A 19112-nucleotide genomic window follows, 5' to 3' on the forward strand; every position below is an offset into this window, starting at 1 on the left:
AGGGTCATCAGTGCCCTTGGGTGTTTAAAGAGATAACAATAATACCTAATAATTGACAAATTTCCTCATTGTCTTGGGTGATGCCACATCTTGATAGCAGGAGTGATGTGAAAATATATCAATGCACCTTGAAATGTGTGGTGTTATTTGAAAGTAAGCATGATTGCCACCTGACTCCACCTTCCATCTTCTTAGCAATATAAAGAAGGTAGAATCTGTTTCTCCCTCTCTTTCTCACTCCCTCTCTCACTAAAGCCTAAGTCCAAGCCCAGAGAGATCCGATATCGCCTTCATCTTAAGAGGGCTGTGCTTGAGACACAGAGCGCCTTCTATCCAGAGCACCCAGGCAGAGACCACAGCCCAGCCCCAGCCCCAGCAGCGATGTACTCGGCCGGCCTGGAGATACTGGGGATGATCCTGTCAGTGGCGGGCTGGCTTGGGGTCATGGTGGCCTGTGGCCTGCCTATGTGGAGGGTGGCCGCCTACATCGGGCAGAACATTGTCATCTCACAGGTGATCTGGGAGGGCCTATGGATGAACTGCTCAGTGCAGAGCACGGGCCAGATGCACTGCAAGGTGCACGACTCCATGCTGGGGCTCCCGGTGGACCTCCAGGCGGCACGGGCCCTTGTTATCGTCTCCATGGTCCTGTGCGTCGTGGGCATTGGTCTCTCGGTGGCCGGGGCTAAGTGCACCAACTGCAGCCCGGATGTGGGAAGTAAGCCCCGCATTGTGCTGGCGGCCGGGGTCACTTTTATCGTAGCGGGGCTGCTGCTGTTGGTGGCCGTGTCCTGGACAGCGAACGTGATCATCCTGGACTTCTACGACCCGCTGCTGGAGGAGACGGGGAAGAGGGAGTTTGGGAACTCTCTGTACTTCGGCTGGGCTGCCTCCTGCCTGCTCCTCCTAGGGGGGGCTCTCCTGTGCTGCTCCTGCCCCCCCAAAGCACAGCAGAGTGGGAACGGATCTGTGCCCCCCCCCAGAGTGGACTATTCTGCCGTTAAGCACATGTCTGTTAATGGATACACAAGAAGGGACTATGTTTGAAACTATGTGCGTTCTGTGGCTTTAGAGACAGCCCCCTTTCTCGGGATGATGGGAGAAGCAGTGTTAGAAATCCTCATGTTCTAACTGCCAGGAATGCAAGCAAATGGGGAATGATCCACTTGTGGGACCATGTGGATTCAGATAAGAAGTATTCCCTTAAACCCTAATGCTATTGTGTTTTTACTTAGGTATGATTCTTGTTCAGTCAGAGACAGGTAGATGAGTGAAATACTGTAAGTAAAATGGTAATAATTGAAAAATAGCTTTTTTATTTAGAATTGTAGTTAATTTTGTCTTTTGAATCCTGTATGGTTTTGTACGAAGTACTCACAAAGATTTAGTTTCTGTTTCAGTACTCAATGATGACAATCTAATGTTAACGTGACTCAAGCTAATTGTTCTAACAGATTCTAATTAAAACGAGAAATAAGATCTTTTGCCTTTTTCCCCTTTTTCAGCATTTCAATTTAACACTGAGAAAGCCTACCCTGTGGTCAAGAAACTAAATCACAAATTGATAACAAATTATTAACAAGATATGCACATTTGATATGGTTTCACACTGCCGTTGTGTTGTATGGGCTTCTTTGCTCAAAGTCAAAGTCACAGTTTAATTTCACTTCATATAGCCTAATTATTCCTACGGTAGAGTGTGTGGCCTTAATGTGATCTGAATCATACTGACAGGGACACTCCATCTCTGAGGTAATAGGCAAAGATACAGCAGGGCAGCATTAATTAAGACTGAAATCAGTTCAAATGAAAAATATTAGCATATACACCAGACATTATACCAAATATACCATGAAGGTCTGAAATTACCATGTGACATTTTTTTAATAACGGTAAAAATAATAAATGTAAACAAGTACCTTGTAGATAAAACGTATATGTAAAAACTGTTTTTCTGCATTTGGACAAAATATGGACACGTGAACACCAAGACATGAAATCCTTTCAATGACCCAGGTCTCTGAAATATGACAAAGGAGATCTGGAAAGCCTGCAGCAAAGTTCAACAACATATCACCTGAACTCAAGCCAACTCAGGCCTGCTATAGTACCTGCACCAATTAGGTATTTGATTTCAATGCAAATGTGAGCAGCCACAATGTCCTTCTTGTTTCAGAGGGGTACCTTCTGCTGCCTCCTTTTGTCCCCTCTGTTGCATTTGGGAGAGTGAAACTGAGTCCAAGATAAAAGCCCCCATTTTGGTGGGGCAGTAGTAACCCACACTGTAATGATAGGGTGACTTCCCTCTACAATGATCCCATTGAATGGAGAATCGGCTTCTAGAACTTTGTTTACATTCTAATCTAGCCTACGAAAAAGTACACGAAGAGAAGAACAAGATGTAATAAATACATTGTGTAGTAGTTGGGCCGTAGTATATAAGTATTATTATTATTATTATTATTAGTATTAGTATATATTAGTATATGTTAGTATATAGTATATTATTATATAAGATGCACATTTAGTAATATGTTACCACGAGCAAAAAGTCAATTTAGGTCATTCAAATATTGCTAACACTGTAGTAACACTGTAATTACTTAAAGGTGGACTCTGGGATATGACGCCATTCCAGGAAGTCACAGCAACTTTTACCAAAGATATCTGGAGTAAGTAAAGATGTGAACAACGATAGGCGCTCATTAGACGTTGCGCACCATCGTGATACGTGCACCGGAGTTGATGGTCTTCTCTCGTTTCTTGATCGTCTTCGTTTTTAAACGATCTCTGGTCATCATCATCCTGCTCTTTTCCCAGTGACATCATATCCCAGAGTTTACCTTTAAGTAAAAACATGTTACATAGTAACTTAGTTACAGGGGCATTCCAGGGCACATTGACATACTATGCAATTCTTAGCAGTTACTAGTGTACTCTATTGTGTGACAACATATTAATACAATGGTTTTTGCTGGTGTAATTACAGAGTTACTACACAGATATAGGAGGCAACCAGTAACCTTGTAATGCAGTGTCCAGTGTCAGCATGAAGGTCTTCCTGGGCTGCGGTTGAGAAGTAGTGGGGCGAAACCCCCCAGTGCTGTGGGACCTTGGGAACAAGGACACTGATAGCACCACCCCCACCCCCCCCCCCCAACCCCACTGCCCCCACCACCCCGTCACCTCCCCCCACCCCACTGCCCCCACCACCCCGTCACCTCCCCCCACCATATCAGCTCCATTTACAATGGAGTCTTTGCACCCTCGCACTTACTCACCCACCCACCCATGCATGTTTGTCCACTTAAGATCATTCCAAGAGAGAATCTTGTCTCCGTCCTGAAAGCCGAACAAACACAGGAGATAAGGATTCACACACTATGCCACCACTCTTTTATGGCAGTCCTTGACAGAGAATACCAAGCCAAGTTGGACAACCTAGGCCTGCAATCTAACTCAGACTCTGTCTATCTCCTGGAAATGCCACACAAGCAAATCAAGCAATAGGTTATTTATCTAAAACATCATCAAGTCATCAAAATAATAAGCTCCTGAGAGAGAGAGATCAGCCCAGTTTGAAAGAAAATGTGGTAAAAAAAAAAAGTGATATGTGAGTTGCAGGACAAGCCACAATAAAAAGACTTTCAACCAGTGGAGGCTGGTAGAGGTAGAAATCGGAGGAACGGCTCATTGTAATGCATGGAACAGAATAAGAAATCGTATCAAACACAACACACGTTTGATACCGTTCTTCATTCCGTATCATGCATTACAATGAGCCGTCCTCCGATTTCTACCTCCACCAGCCTCCATGGCTTTCAACAGTAGGCCTACTGTAGTATTTGACTATGAGAAGTCAACTCCATGTACTCTTGACAGCCATATAGTACAGCTGCCATTGGAAACTGGCCAATAGTGCTTTCATAGACTGGTACAGTACAGTGCAGATGTTTCCTAGAAGCTCCCTCTCGGTGTTATCAGTAAAACAGACCAGTAAAAACTACACACATAGAGCTGACCTGAGAATATTTATTACATACTATATTTTTTTTTTTTTTGTAACTGTACAACGGTAGATCTGACCTCTGTAATGAACACAATGGAAATTTCACAGGAGTTTGTGTTCTACCCTCCACTTTTCAACCCTCTTTCAATCATTGCCGCTCCTTCCTTAACCGGCCCGTTATCCTTTAACTCTCTAGCATCTGAGCTCTGGCCATTCATTGACTCCTCCAGACCCTCATCCAAACATTTGAGGGAGCTACTGTGGCCTGGAGAGGTTAAATGATTAATCTATGCCGTTAACATGCCAAGCCTGTGCTGTGGTCTCTGTTCAAACAGGAGGGGAAAAAAAACATTCTAAACATTGCAGGCCAATCCCCCTTTGACTCCACCTTCTATTGTAAACACATCACAGAGTATATGAACGGAGAGCACATTCAGTGAATCCCACTTTTGTGTTCCCACTTTTTTTTGAGAAAGTCAAGACACCTAGTAAAACGTACAGGAAGGAAGATAAAGCAAAAAAAAACTAAAATGGCTGCATTGGGATTAGAGATCCTGGGGGTGGTTCTTGCTGTCCTGGGTTGGATGTCCTGCATCGTGTCCTGCGCCCTGCCCATGTGGAGAGTGTCTGCTTTTATTGGGGTGAACATCGTCACAGCACAGACCATCTGGGAGGGCATCTGGATGAGCTGCGTGGTCCAGAGCACCGGGCAGATGCAGTGTAAGGTCTACGACTCCATGCTGGCCCTGAGCTCTGACCTGCAGGCCGCCCGCGCCCTCACCGTCATCTCCATCGTGGTGGGCATAGTGGGCATCCTGGTGGCCGTAATGGGGGCTAAGTGCACTAACTGCGTGGAAAATGAGACTGCCAAAGCCCGGGTCATGATCATTGCTGGAGTTGCCTTCATCGTGGGGGCCCTGACCCAGCTAATCCCTGTATCCTGGTCCGCCCACACTATCATCATGGAGTTCTACAGCCCCCTCACTCCGGAGGGGCAGAAGAGGGAGATTGGAGGTGCCCTGTACCTGGGCTGGGCTGCGGCCGCATTCCTGCTCATCGGCGGGTGTATCCTCTGCTGCAGCTGCCCCCCGCAGAGTGAAAAGAGGTATGGTCCGGGTACACCCTCCAGGATGGTGTATTCTCCAACCAGGTCAGTGGCCCCCAGCGGCTACGACAAGAGAGACTATGTCTGACCTGCCACCTGCTTTTTCTCATGTTACCCCCCGAAGTGATCTGATAACAACCTGGAACTCCAGATAAAAATAGGGTGATTTTCACCAGAACTATTTTTGCAAGTTTTTGAAAGGAAAAAAATATTGGTTTTACTCAAATAAAAAAAAAAGACTGATGTCACAGATCATGTCCTATGGTGCTCTGTTGAGCATAAACTAACTGGATTTATTTAATATTTTTTACTTAGAGGCATATTTTTGGAACAGTGTGGAAATTACTCACGTAATGATTTGAACGTTTTTTTTATCTGTATCTAAATATGGACAGGTGGTGTATATACTCTATTGAAGACTAATCATTTCAGAACAGCTGAAATGAAGTTACATTTTGTATTCTATTAATTTAATGAATATCATAACAAATTCTGCTGTGTACATGTTGTATTATTATGTGTGGAACACTGATCTTGTGTTATGCTAAGGATATACTGCTAATTAGCAGTATGTGTTTAATTTATGTAGAAGGTCATTATGTAAAAGTTTCTTAAAAAGCTGTCTGATCAGGTTTGATGTGTGTCAATCTCAGAATAAAAAAGTTTCATAATACATGTGTTCTACAAGTCTTTTACCCTTGCTCACTGAAGCTTAAACATGTTTACAATACACAAATTAACTTCATTCAAATTGCACTTGACCTCATGCAGGGATAGTTTGCTCAGGTAGGAGGTGATAGCTGCTGGCAAAGCAACCATGTCCAGTGCGACTGGAGAGTAAAGGTGGAAAGTAACTTTGAAAGTAACACGTGATTCTTAATCTTTACATGTAACCTGCACTATTATAATAATCATTATTATTTTGCACACATGAAGCTCGCAGAATGATTTTTGTCTCAATTCAGTTCAATGACAATCAATGTCTCCTTCTTGTATGAGTCAGTATTTTCACAACCAAAGACAAAGCTCTCATTAAAACAAGCTGTTATGGTGACTGGTCTTGGTCAGTACTGTCAGAAAAGTGCCCAGATCGTGATGTCTAAAAAAACCCTCAATAAGCTTTACTCCTTGGTAATGAGTTGCTGAGTTGGAGCCTCTTTCATAATTGCAATCTACTTGGCTGATTCCCATATGTCTGTTGGCTCTCTGATAACAAGAATCCTTTGCTTTGTCAGACCCCCAACATTCAGCCATTCCAATAACCCCCAAAACAATGGAGCCATTTCATGGCAAAATGGAGGCCAGGGTGGGGTTGTCAACACTGGGTCACGGAATGTTGGGGAGAAAGTCTATTATCCTAATTTCTGGGGCATATCTAGGGAGACTATCCTAGCCCTGAAGAATTCAAGGGCATTTAAGTGACAGGCAGACATAGTCGTTGAACCACATCAAACATCAGACAACTAGGAAGCTTGTTGCTGAGGAACTGAAGTCAGGCATTCTTCTTTTATGAGTGTTTCAAAAAATGCTCTGGGAGGCTGCTTCAAGGAAATTGGATGAGGGCTACTCTGCTCATTGAGGTGAATTTATGGGGTAGTGATTGGTCACAGTATACTTGAATTCATCAATGATTGTCAAACATGTAGTTCATTCCATACAACGGGGGTATGTACTGTATTGTGTGGGTCCAGTGTGTCACAGTGATTTTTTCTCAGTGGGCCAACCCTGTGCATTAAACTGATTTATTGAGCCGACTATGGTTGTGTAGGTAGGTGTTGACATTTGAATCATATACTATTTTAAACTTTTACATCATGACTGGCGGTCTAAGAAAGACAACAAAGTGGTTAGAAATACTAATGATATAAACAGATACAATTACAAACAGCTTACATCTATTTCAGTGATTTTTTTAATATATTTTTTACAGTGGCAACGACACTTGTGTGCCTGTTCAACTGTAAATGGCATCCTTTGTAGCCAGAGTCATTGTGAGAGCAGTCGTGTAAACCGATAGCAGTCTCAGTACTAGAGAAGCTCCGGTCCTTCCTCCCTATGACGTCATCTCCCTCCGGACTCCTCCCTCCACCTGATCTGTGATATAAAGGCTACTTGTTTTGTGTGGTAGCACCAGAACATCACACACTCACAGGTGCAAGGGGCTAAATTACGTTAATTGGTGTTGGGTCTCTCTCTCTCTCTCTCTTGCTGTCTGTTTCCAAACCAACAGATCCTCTATCAGATCATCTCTCGGGTGTGACTGACACTCAAGGAGACCCAGTAACAGCAGCGATAACATGTCCGCAGGGTTGGAGTTAGTGGGGATTGCCCTGTGTATCTTAGGATGGATCATTGCCATCGTGGCCTGTGCCCTGCCGATGTGGAGGGTAACGGCCTTCATCGGCAGCAACATCGTGACAGCCCAGATTATCTGGGAGGGCCTGTGGATGACCTGTGTGGTCCAGAGCACCGGGCAGATGCAGTGTAAGGTCTACGACTCCATGCTCGCCCTGTCCCAGGACCTACAGGCTGCCCGAGCTCTCACTGTCATCTCCATCCTGTTGGCCATACTGGCTGTGCTCATTGCCATCTCGGGGGCCAAGTGCACTAACTGCATCGAGGACGAGGCGTCCAAGGCCAAGGTGATGATCATCTCCGGGGTCTTCTTCATTGTGTCTGGGGTCATGCAGCTCATCCCCGTCTCCTGGTCGGCCAACACCATCATCAGGGACTTCTACAACCCCCTGTTGAGTGATGCACAGAGGAGGGAGCTGGGGGCCGCGTTGTACATCGGCTGGGCGGCTGCCGCTCTCATGATCATGGGAGGGGGGCTCCTCTGCTGCTCCTGTCCCCCTCGTGAGAAGAGGTACAACCCCTCACGGATGGCTTACTCTGCCCCGCGCTCCGCAGGAGGGCCCGGTTTTGAAAGGAAAGACTACGTGTGACCGATGGGAAAAGGACTACTTTTTAACTACTCCAAAACTCTATTACACACCTTTTTTCAGTGGGGTGTTTTTAAGAGAGATTGGCTCAGTAGAGCAAAGCCAGAGGAGACTCCGTAATGAAGGGTCTGGATGTGTTTGTTTTTGCTTTTATAATACCTTACTGTATGTGTTCATATGATAACTACTGCTATGCTTTTCAGATTAGATATGGAGTTGACCCAGTGTGAGACAGATGTTTGAGGAGGACAATGTTCTTTTCCATTGGGCTCTAATGAGGACAAAGGATATGCTTTCAAGAACAACGACTACTGAATTTATTGATTTAATTACATGGTTTAAATGGCTGGCTTTCTGGTGAATCATGCATATTTAAGGCAAATATGAATATATTTTGATCATTTAGAAGATAGATGAAGATAAATTAATCATTTTCAATACATGTTAACTTTATTATCAAAGTGTTAGTCATTTCATTCAAATCTAAAATCACTAACATGTAATGACTTCTCTAACTTTAACAACTGATGCTACATCAAATATTGTAATATCTTATAGAAAATACAATTCTTATGTCTTGTGTTGGCACTGCTCTATGTTGTTGCCTCATATTACTGAAGTATTGATTTGGCTTTGGAAAGGAATAGAGTTCAAAAGTATTTGACTCATTTTTAACCAAAACAAGAATACATATGGAAAGGGTTGTACTGACAAAAGAGTGAACAAATTATTATTTCTTTGGCCTAAAGTAGTTGAACTACACGTTGAACTACGAATCATATGCTTTGTATTAATTTCTAAAGAGCTGTGTTTCTTTCTGTTATATTTTTATGGATTAATAACAATGCTGCTTTTTTTCAGCATTTGTTTCATGTGTTTGATGGTGATGTTTATCATCAGTGTTAACAGTGTGATTGTGTGATGTAAATACACAGTGTATACCAGTGGTGACTGGTGGAGGTAGAAATCAGAGGACGGGCTCATTGTGATGCATGGAATGGAATGAAGAATTCCTCATTCCATTCCATACATTACAATGACCCCGTCCTCCGTTTTCTACCTCTGCCAGCCTCCCCTGTGCATTGTCACTTGAGCTCAAGACAGATGATAGGTGTATTCAACAGAGTGTTGATAACTGTCCACAGTGGGAGGGGGGGCCCGGGCCAGGGAGCAGACATACGTACTATGAGGGCCTCAGTCTTTGTGCAATGAGGCAAAACTGTTGCACCTGCGCCCAGCCGTACTGTAACATGCTTTGTTTGCGGCACTTCACTTTGCTTTTTAATAAAGATGGCTGTTGTTTTTAATAGGTTGTATTGCCTCTGTTTTAATTTGAAGAACAATAAGTTTTCCTAGTGAAGTTATTGTGGACATGTTATTTGATTCATTGTCTAACACCCTACATTACCTGATCTTGAGAAAAAAAAAGAAGGTTTTCTTCCTTTCTCTGGCACTGTGACTGCCGATGTCTTATCGAAGGTTTTTTACTTACAATTACTAATGTACAGTATGCAGTAGTTGATTCACTTCCTTAGACAAATTTCCTTATTTTGCTAAATGACTTAAATGTGAAAATGTAAACGGTCCTTTCCACACTGAATCACGTGTCACCTAACGAAGGGTTCTCACCCTGGCAGGTTTGTAAAGTTTTGTTTGAAACTCATTGAGAAGGTGAGGATGATGACGAGATAAGGATCAGTACATGCGCTAACTGCTAACGTAAAGGTAGCCTGATAGCCATGCTATCCAGCAGCCTGCGCTACTGCCAACTGGCAACTTAACCAGAGGGGCTCTAAACAGTTACCCACAAGATCACCTCACAGACACAGGGGGGTGATGCCAGCAAAAAAGGAAGGAGCTTGCACACGTTTGGAACATAGGCCTGCTTGTTACGTTCAATTAATAACATATCCATCCAAGAAATACACAGGAATCACGTTTACAACAGTAACAGGAGGTCAGTCCTCAGCTGGCCGTGACTTTAGACTCCGAGTGAGTCTCGTGTTTGAAACACATCTTGTAGCACCTTACAAAAGCAGCCGTCTGAAATATTGATGAGCATCTCATGGTAAATATGGGATAGATCCCTTGGGACTGGAGTGTATCACCTTACAAGCCAACTGTTGCATCTTCCGCCACATATCAATGTCACTCCTAACAAAGGGTATCAAACCGTTTGACATGCAGCCACAATTACTGGCTTCATTCATAGTAACTACAGTTTTAACTCGGATCATCTACCTGTACCTTTTCTGATTGTTCCTCTAAAAACAGGAGTTGACGTAAACAATGGGTATCAATATACATATGGATTGCATAAGCTGGTGTATGGTTATTGCATCTGTTCATGAATTTTTAATTTGCTTATTCAAATTACTTACTAGTCATTTCAACTCAATTCATCAACCTTTGGTCATTATGTTTACAAGTCTATTCTAATCTGTTAACTGCTTAGAGGTCATCTCTCAACAAACACTTTGTTGTGGCTTTACAGTACCATTAGAGACAGCGTGTCATAAGTCTTCTTTGTGAGTGATGTTAAAAGGGTCTGCAGTTACGGGCAGCTTAATTTAGACTGAGCACGTTTAGTGGTACCTGTGTTACATATGTAGTTCAAATGGCTTTTCCAGTAGCAGCCCAGGGCAGATAGGATGTTTGAGGGTTGTTAATCATTGATTATACCACAGGTTAATTTCACCAACATTCAGATCAGTAGAGGCTGGTGGAGGTATAAATTGGAGGTTGGGCTCATTATAGTGCATGGAATGGAATGCGGAATGGTATCAAACACGCATATTTGATACCATTCCTCATTCCATTCCGTGCATTACAATGAGCCCGTCCTCCGATCTATACCTCCACCAGCCTCTGCTGATTCAGATGGAGGTTGGAGATCTTCATGCTTCATAGTACCCGTGCTCTTGTAGCAGAGGTGATTTGGAATCATGATGAGGTAGTCCTGCCTGACATGTAAGCTGTAGTGATACCGGTGGACCTTGAGGATGTCCTCTTGGCCTCATGATAGATGCTTGGATCTTCCATGTAGGATACCCAAGATCGAACCCCACCTGTTACACTCTGTTTGGGGGACTGTACTGTTTATACCTGTCAGTGCATCCAGACAGCTGACATCACATTTCAGATGGAATATCAAAATATAATTATCAGATAATGTCAAAGTATATATATATATATCTCAAATATTTACTATTTCAGGAAATGATTTCCCTGTTATGGACACATTTGAATGTTGACAAATATTACTAAAACATGGGGAAGCAATTAAAAATTGGTGTTTGTTAGTATATAATTATGTTAAGGACAACAATTGTATACCCAAAACATTACATTTTGAAGCTTCAGTTTATTCAATTTAAAAAAATAAAAAAATAAAAGTAACATTGTTACACATTTGAAAGTAACCATAGCAGTCTCCAACATCAGTCACAAAGTTGGTTACAACATTGAGTAAAGTTTCCCGGTACTCAAATCAAGGTGAATCTCAACCCACATCATCAAATACCTCAGTTCCATTTAAAAAAAATAAACTGTTTCCATGGCCACTCGGCCCTCTGGTCTGCACACTCTGATGGCTCCAGCGAAACCATAATCACATGACCGATACTAGGGTATGTGAAGGACGTGGAGGTTGCTAGGCACCTGGAATCATCAGAGAAAAGGCCTTCCCTTATTCTTCCTCATGAAAGGAGGGCAGGAACACAGGCTCTCTGTGTGTCCACTAAATAGACCTGAAACTTGTTCCCGGAGTTTCTTCTAAATTCTACCTCGATACAATATCTAGCCTACATCAGAGGCTCCCGGAGGAGCCTTTGGTCCTATTGTTCGAAAGGCATGTTGCTGTGTTGGTAGGGTAGCTTATTCTTTACAAGACAATAAATATTTTAGATAATTGTCTGGTATTATAGCACTTGTGACTTGATACTGTTTGTGAAAGCTAATTCTGTCTCTTTAGCTGCACAGTGCAATAATAATGATATTCCACTGAACACTTTACTTTTTTACTCTACTATTTATACTGGAATTGTGTCATGTCTATTGTCTTGTGTCCCCAACATCGTCACTGTCCAACCGTCTCACTTATATTGTACTATGTCACTTATTGTCTTGTCCTTACCTCATTGCACTACTGCATATTTTGTATTATTTGTATTATTTGTATTATTTGTATTCTGTATGCTGCATTGTCAAGGAACCGAGCCCAAGAATTTTACTCCCTGCACTCGTGTAGGAGACTCATGTAGGAGACTTGTGTAGGAGACTCGTGTAGGAGACTCGTGTATGAGACTTGTGTAGGAGACTCGTGTAGGAGACTCGTGTATGAGACTCGTGTAGGAGACTCGTGTAGGAGACGTAACAAATAAACTTGAACTTGAACTTGAACTTATATTCTGACTCTGTCCTCTTTCTCCATTCTCACTAAACTGAATAACTTGTGGATGATATTAACATGAAGCAGGCGGGCATAGCATAGCATCTGTATCAAGCTCCATTGAAAACACATTAACACGTTAAATTATTCTCCAGAGGTCTAGAGGTCCCCTAAGTCAGTTCCCAAAGCACACATCAAAATTAAGCATACTTATGGCAGGGCTGATATCCAAACAGAACCTCTGCCAAAAGCGTCGGGGGTGGCCTGTACCTGACACCCATTTTTGAGCAACAGGTTGCTGAACTGGGTCAGGCTGTTCTGGTGTTTGGCTGGAACAGCCTGGGGCAGTAAAACAGTGTGGAGCATTAGCTCATATGAGTGGTGAGACAAACATCTGAAAAACATCCCTCCTCTTTGACTGATAGTGTGGATCCCTCCTTACATTCCTTAGGGCCTGTCTTGAAGATGGGGCCAGATATGTAACAAATTAGCGAGTTTGCTTTATATCACACTCCAAGCACAGGCACAAATATACAGTGTAGGTTGGTGGATGTAGAAATCAGAGAAACGTGTGTGTTTGATACCATTCATCATTCCGTTTCATGCATTACAATGAGCCCGTCCTCCAATTTCCCCTGCAGAGGTTTACTTGTAGTTCATACGTGTAAACACCTTGTTAATGTTATTTTTACTGTTACTGTGTTTGATACTATTCCTCAGGTGAGGTGAAAACAAACTGTATTTTATGTATCCAGTTTTAAGAGTCATTGGTGTTCGCCCAGAACAAGACTCAACCAACATCAAATGCATGGAATGGAATGAGGAATAGTATCAAACACAGTATTCCATTCCATGCAATACAATGAGCCTGTCCTCTGATTTCTACCTCCACCAGCTTCCACTGACAAACATCAATCAGAAGACCCAGGTAAGCACTGCCAGGTGGAGGTAAATCAGACCAAATACATACATCCTTCTGAATGTGTACTCCTACAACACTGTACATTTCTCTAGAAGACTTAGATAACAAGAGCCATGAGAGAACGACATTGGTTACAGTATTATGAGGTAAAAACATGCTGCGCCTTCACATTTGACTGTAAAATATTGAACTGCTTTCCATATAATTAAAATGCTTCTCTGGAGCTGCACTCCCTGCACTCCCTGCACTCCCTGCACTCCCTGAAAATAAATATCAATCAAAGGCCAGACCATGTCCTTATCTATGCAGAATTACTTTATTTCACAGTGTAAGAGATTCTGTGTTACAATACAGTACAATACAATACACCAACTATACAGTAATGGCCTACAACAACAACAACAACATATATCATGGTACACACCATTCATGCACTTTGATTACATTCATATATTACTTGTATTCATCTCAATTTGAGCATTACTTCCTCAATAATAACGGTCTTAGTACTAGATGTTTTCAGTCATTCATCGTTGTTCAATGTATTTCAATTAATCAAATATGTGATGGAACATTCTCATTTCGTCAGTCAAAACCAAAGTGAAAGAATGATGTAGCAAGTCTGAAATAACAACAGGACAGAACTACTAACATTGAGTACAAAACATTGCATGCATACAGTACTTCCAACATACAATAGATTGTTCTAGAAATGTGATCAAAATAAAGTATGACCTTATTCCATTCTAGTTAGAGTTAAAATCTACATACAAAACTCTCAAGTATTGCACCCTTCCCCAAAAAAGTTGTCATTAGAGAGCCTAAAAACAGAGGGCTGAATTCAATCAAACTTGTCCTGCAGAAAAAAGGCATCACATGTTTTTTACACAATGCAGGTTGCCACATAGTACAAGTTGGACAGATTTAGTTATCAATAGGGAGGGGTAAGCACATCTAGGCATTTGTTTAGAAATACAGTATACGTAGTGACAAATGTAAACTACATTAGAACGAGGTTCCAAAATGGTGAAATGCATTTCATAAGACATAGACATTGAACCTAACATACAGAGTTGGGTTCATTTATAAGCACCTATTTAGAAAGCATTTAAGATCAGAACTTATGTTTGTTCATTGTATATTAAGCAAGGGAATACGTAATAGCAACATTTGTGAACTTTTGCATCGACAATGGCAACATATGAACATCTTGCAGAGCTTTTGAATAAACTTCATAGCAGTAGTGAGTCACATGATTTACTATCATGATTTTATGTCCAGTTGATCTGTCAACTTCAATTCCCTTTGATGAGTACATTACACAACTTTAAGGTTGGATTAAATAAATAGTCTGAGCAAATACTGTCAGTATTCTTACAAACATGAACATTCAAACATTACAGATTTCGAGTCTCAGGCATCAATAACTTCACAATAAAACAATGTTTATAAAACAAAAGAGAGTCACAACTTCTCACTTTGTGGCTCTTTGAGTGACCATGCTAGTGATTTTAACCACTCTGCATGCTGCTAGTGTTGAAGGCACTCAGTGACAAAGTGGGAAAGCCACAAGTAGACTGCCTTCTTCACTATGGTCTTGATTCTGTACTCTTTGTTCATTACGGCTCTGATCCTTGCCACCATAGTGATTTTAATCCTAACTCTCTACTTAAAGGTGCAATATGTAACCTTCAAGTTTCTAATGGTTGTATTGTCTATGTTAAATCAGTAGCGATCAGGGAATGAGATTCCTTTAAAGAAATATTTCATTTACGAACCCTTGGTCTTCGAAAAGCGCTTTCGAAAACCGAGTGCAGGTTGACACAGGTTTGGGTTAGGGTTAGGGTTAGGGTTAGGCCAGGGTTGTTCTAGGGGAGTGGACTCACCGATCGCCTTTCTGTCTCTGGTAGCTGCCTCTTCAAATCGTGCGTGCATGCATGCAGAAACACAACAGCTAATGTCCAACAATGTCAACTTCAGGGGGAGGGGAGGGGGGTATATTGTTATTAGGGAGGATGTGTTGGTGTTTGGAACTTCAAATGGAATTTCGCCTCAGTGGCCAGAGGTGGCAGACTTCGACACAGCTCCATTAATAGAGTCTTTGGCCTGCCCCTGTATATTACTGTATCTATGACAAGCAGTAGTTCCACTCAGGAGTTCCACCAACACAAACCAGCAGTCTTTTCTCTGCCTTGACGTGCCCTCTTCCACGGCCAGCTGGTCATCGTGGCCCTGGCTTCCAGTCGTCTACGGAGAAGCACCAGCCTGGATTATTTGCCATGCTGTGCCACCTTGCCCCGTCTGAGCCAGTCCCTCCAGGGGGATTGGGGCTTCTCCTGCCCAGCCTCGGGGGCCCAGGAGGGGGAGGAGGAGGGCCGACGGGCCATGCTGGGCCTCCGGAAGAAGGACATGGGGTTGGAGGCAGGCTTTCTCTGGACCTGCTCGGATTGCTGCTGGGTCCTCAGCTGCTGATTGATGAAGATCTGGATGTCATCCTGAAGAGACCACAGTAAAACATCACAACTATTTATATGATGAACATACTAGTTAAATACTAGTTTCTCACATCCTGAGAATGAAATCTCAGCTAACTCTGCAACTTGGCACTGTGTTGCGGTGTCTGAATATGACCACTAGATGGAGACAGCCACCCAGGCAGCAGATGGTCTAGCACCATGACTCTGCAATATAGCAGAGGGATTCCCAGTCTTGGCCACCTGTCGTTCAGATTGTTCCAAACTGACAGGGTTGTGAAAGGTTGTCAAATCTAGAGAGAGAGAGAGAGAGAGAGAGACAGAGAGAAAGAGAGAGAGAGAGAAAGAGGAGAGAAGAGAGGGGGATAGAGGAAATAGGAGAGAAGAGAGAGACATAGAAGAGAGAAAGAGAGACACAAGACAGAGAAGAGAGAGGGAGAGAGAGGAGATAAAGAAAAAGAAGAGAGAGCCTTTTGGGACCCACCTGCCAGGCCTCCAGCTCCTGAGACAGCTCCAGCTTGCGTTGGATGGCCTCCAGTAACTGGTTGTTCAGACACATCATATCATTCTTCCCCCGCACAAGCTCGACCTCCATTAAGTTCTTCCTATGATGAGGAATTAGAGGGCACATGTGAGTTAAGTCACTGTTATGGTGATCTCTAATGAGCAAGGCGCATATGAGCCCGGAAGACCCACTTAAACCTGGCCAAAGTGGGAGTGAATTTACTGAGTAATTTGTTATTATTTGATTTCAGTGAATCACACAGCTGCAGTAATGTCCCTGCAAACGCGCAAAGATTTGTTTATCACGTTGCCTTGACAACAGTAGTCATTTAGAAAACAAAACATTTCAATCATTTAGCAGTTGTTTTTGTACAGTTGTAAAAGTACATTTGTCTAAGTAAGTGAATCAACTATACATCAGTCATCCTAAGTAAAACCTTTAATAAGCGTCATCGGCAGTCACAGTGCTGGCGAAAGGAAGAACATTTTTTTTAATTCAGGTAATGTAATGTAGAGTGTTAGGGGTGGAGAGGTCTGAGGATGAGGAGCCCAAGTGTAGCCTAAAGAGACGGGTCTTTAGTCTATGGTGGAAGATAGGTAGTGACTCTGCCGCCCTGACAGTGGTGGAAAGCTCATTCCACCACTGGGGCGCCAAGACAGCGAAGAGCCGTGACTGAGCAGAGCGACCACTACATCCTTGTGGTGACCTTAATGGTGCCAAGTGGCCAGCAGAACTATATTTCTAAGTGCAGGGCAGAAACCACCACAATCTTTCACGGAATAAACACATAAGCATTGTTTTCTTGTCACAATATCATTGAGTCTGTGCTTTATCGTGAATAGGGTCACAGTTGAGGGGTTGTCTAACAACGCCCCTCAGCCGTGACTTTATTGTGACGGCCTCTCGTGCCTCATTGCTTAAATAGTCCACACTGTGATGTGGAATGTAGCCTACCTAGTAAATGCTGTTTGAAGGAAGTGACATACAGGATATGGATGAAAATGGCATCAAATCTATTCTACTATCCTCTTGTCACTATGGCAACACTCACTTGGCTATGGCTTCATCTCTGTCCCTGATGGCCTGTCGGACCACTTCCTCCTCCATTGTGTTCCCAAGCTGGAATCTCAGTGCTGCATTCTCCTCTATGAGCTGGGAATGCTGGAGGGAGGTAGGACAACAGTGATTATGGTGTAACTGTTTTGTATTCAGAATCTTGCTGTGACATTGCTCCCATGTTACTTATCAGTTTTGTTTCAGCCTATTGTCAAAATACAAAGTATGTCCTATCGTAGAATATTCAAGATTCTGTTGTAGATGTGTAGAGAGAAAGTGAAATCAGCTAAAAAGGCCTCTCAGGTAACTCTTAGACTACCGACTGAAACAAGGTGAGTGAATTGAATGTTTGTCTACCAATCATTCATAACCAACACGACCACAAGGTGGGGCACAAATCCCACTCTGTAACAGGAGCTTACTTTTGCAACAGTGACTAGTCCTGTATTTAGTCTGTATTGTGTTTGAGCACTGTCAAATACACAGAGCTGTTCTAACTACAGTAGTGATAGTGTCATAGAGTTTGTACACCCAATTTAACATCAGAAAAGTACCAATGGAAGATACTGTAGAAATGAACATTACACACACACACACACACACACACACACACACACACACACACACACACACACACACACACACACACACACACACACACAGCACGAGTGACACGTTCGTTCAGCACACCCCCCTCATAGTTACCTGATTCTTCAGCTCTTCTAAAGCTCTCGGATTCCCACACAGATCGCTGGCTCCATCAACAAAGGCCGGATTCAGCCCCTGGGAGAGAAACAAACGTTAACAGAGAGATCCGGTGTCATTCCTGCGTTCTATAGAGATTTACAGCAAAAGAAAAGAGTTTCTGTATTGTAGGCCAGTTTGTCTGGGGCTCCAGCAGGGGCCTAGGGAGGAGGATAGGTATTCAGTACAATGATAGACTCAGGTTACAGCTGTGAATGGCCTTTAAATGCCATGGGCGACTAGAACTGTTCAAGAACACCTACCTGTGTGTGTGTGTGTGTGTGTGTGTGTGTGTGTGTGTGTGTGTGTGTGTGTGTGTGTGTAACTTTAAGACATGTACGAAGTGTACAGGGCAATTACCAGTGTTAACATGGTAACATATAATCATATCATTAATTAATGTAAACTACACTAAACACTTCACTCAGCTTTCAAAACACAACACTTTCTAATTTAGTAGTTTAGTATGACGCTAACTTTTTTTTTAAACTTTAAAAAAAAAAAATACAATAAAGTTTTTTGCTTGACAATATCATTATTTGACCAGTCCCCCTCCTCCTCCCCCCTTTCTCTCTGCCGGTCTCTCTGCCGGTCTCTCTGCCTGTCTGTGACTTGTGACTGTTTTGTGTTCGTTGTTGTACAAAAAAATAAAATTAGATAAAAAAGGAAGGTGGGGTTCTCAGGGCAATAGAGGACCATGATATGTCCACATTTGTAACCTACACTAATAGATCACTTGTTACCAGAGCCCTTTAACAAAACACCACAGACCCCAAAGCACTGTACATGCATTGACATTAGTAATCCTCACACACACACACACACACACACACACACACACACACACACACACACACACACACACACACACACACACACACACACACAGTGGTTTTCCTTATTTTCTTGTGACAAATTCAGGTGAATTGAATGAGGTCAGCCTTTTATTTGCATTAGTGAGCTTG

At 42.7% G+C, this 19112-nt stretch overlaps 4 protein-coding genes across 4 annotated transcripts in view; 3 read left to right on the forward strand and 1 right to left on the reverse strand.

The window, feature by feature from the left end:
- Window positions 1-381: 381 nt before the first annotated feature.
- On the forward strand, window positions 382-1047 carry LOC310823439 (claudin-9; the record flags this gene model as incomplete). The annotated part of the gene is made up of 1 exon (XM_083696301.1): window positions 382-1047. One exon carries the CDS (start codon window positions 382-384, stop codon window positions 1045-1047), a length of 666 nt encoding a protein of 221 aa, XP_083552427.1.
- A 3492-nt stretch (window positions 1048-4539) lies between these two features.
- On the forward strand, window positions 4540-5202 carry LOC310823440 (claudin-4-like; the record flags this gene model as incomplete). The annotated part of the gene is made up of 1 exon (XM_083696302.1): window positions 4540-5202. One exon carries the CDS (start codon window positions 4540-4542, stop codon window positions 5200-5202), a length of 663 nt encoding a protein of 220 aa, XP_083552428.1.
- Window positions 5203-7333: 2131 nt separating this feature from the next.
- Window positions 7334-8059, forward strand: LOC310823441 (claudin-3-like; the record flags this gene model as incomplete). Its single annotated transcript, XM_083696303.1, has 1 exon — window positions 7334-8059. The coding sequence occupies exon 1, from the start codon at window positions 7412-7414 to the stop codon at window positions 8057-8059; it is 648 nt and encodes a 215-aa protein (XP_083552429.1). The 5' UTR covers window positions 7334-7411.
- A 7579-nt stretch (window positions 8060-15638) lies between these two features.
- The window catches only part of LOC310823337 (BICD family-like cargo adapter 1), a gene marked incomplete at both ends in the record, with an annotated part of 11851 nt that continues 8377 nt past the window's right edge, over window positions 15639-19112 (reverse strand). Inside the window, 5 exons of the mRNA XM_083696181.1 lie at window positions 15639-15863; window positions 16327-16447; window positions 17399-17508; window positions 18109-18186; window positions 18251-18308. Of these exons, the coding sequence (XP_083552307.1) occupies window positions 15639-15863; window positions 16327-16447; window positions 17399-17508; window positions 18109-18186; window positions 18251-18308 (592 nt within the window). The remainder of the gene's footprint in view (window positions 15864-16326; window positions 16448-17398; window positions 17509-18108; window positions 18187-18250; window positions 18309-19112) is intronic.

The sequence above is a fragment of the Argentina silus genome (genome assembly GCF_951799395.1).
Source record: "Argentina silus genome assembly, chromosome: X".
Lineage (NCBI taxonomy): Eukaryota > Metazoa > Chordata > Actinopteri > Argentiniformes > Argentinidae > Argentina > Argentina silus.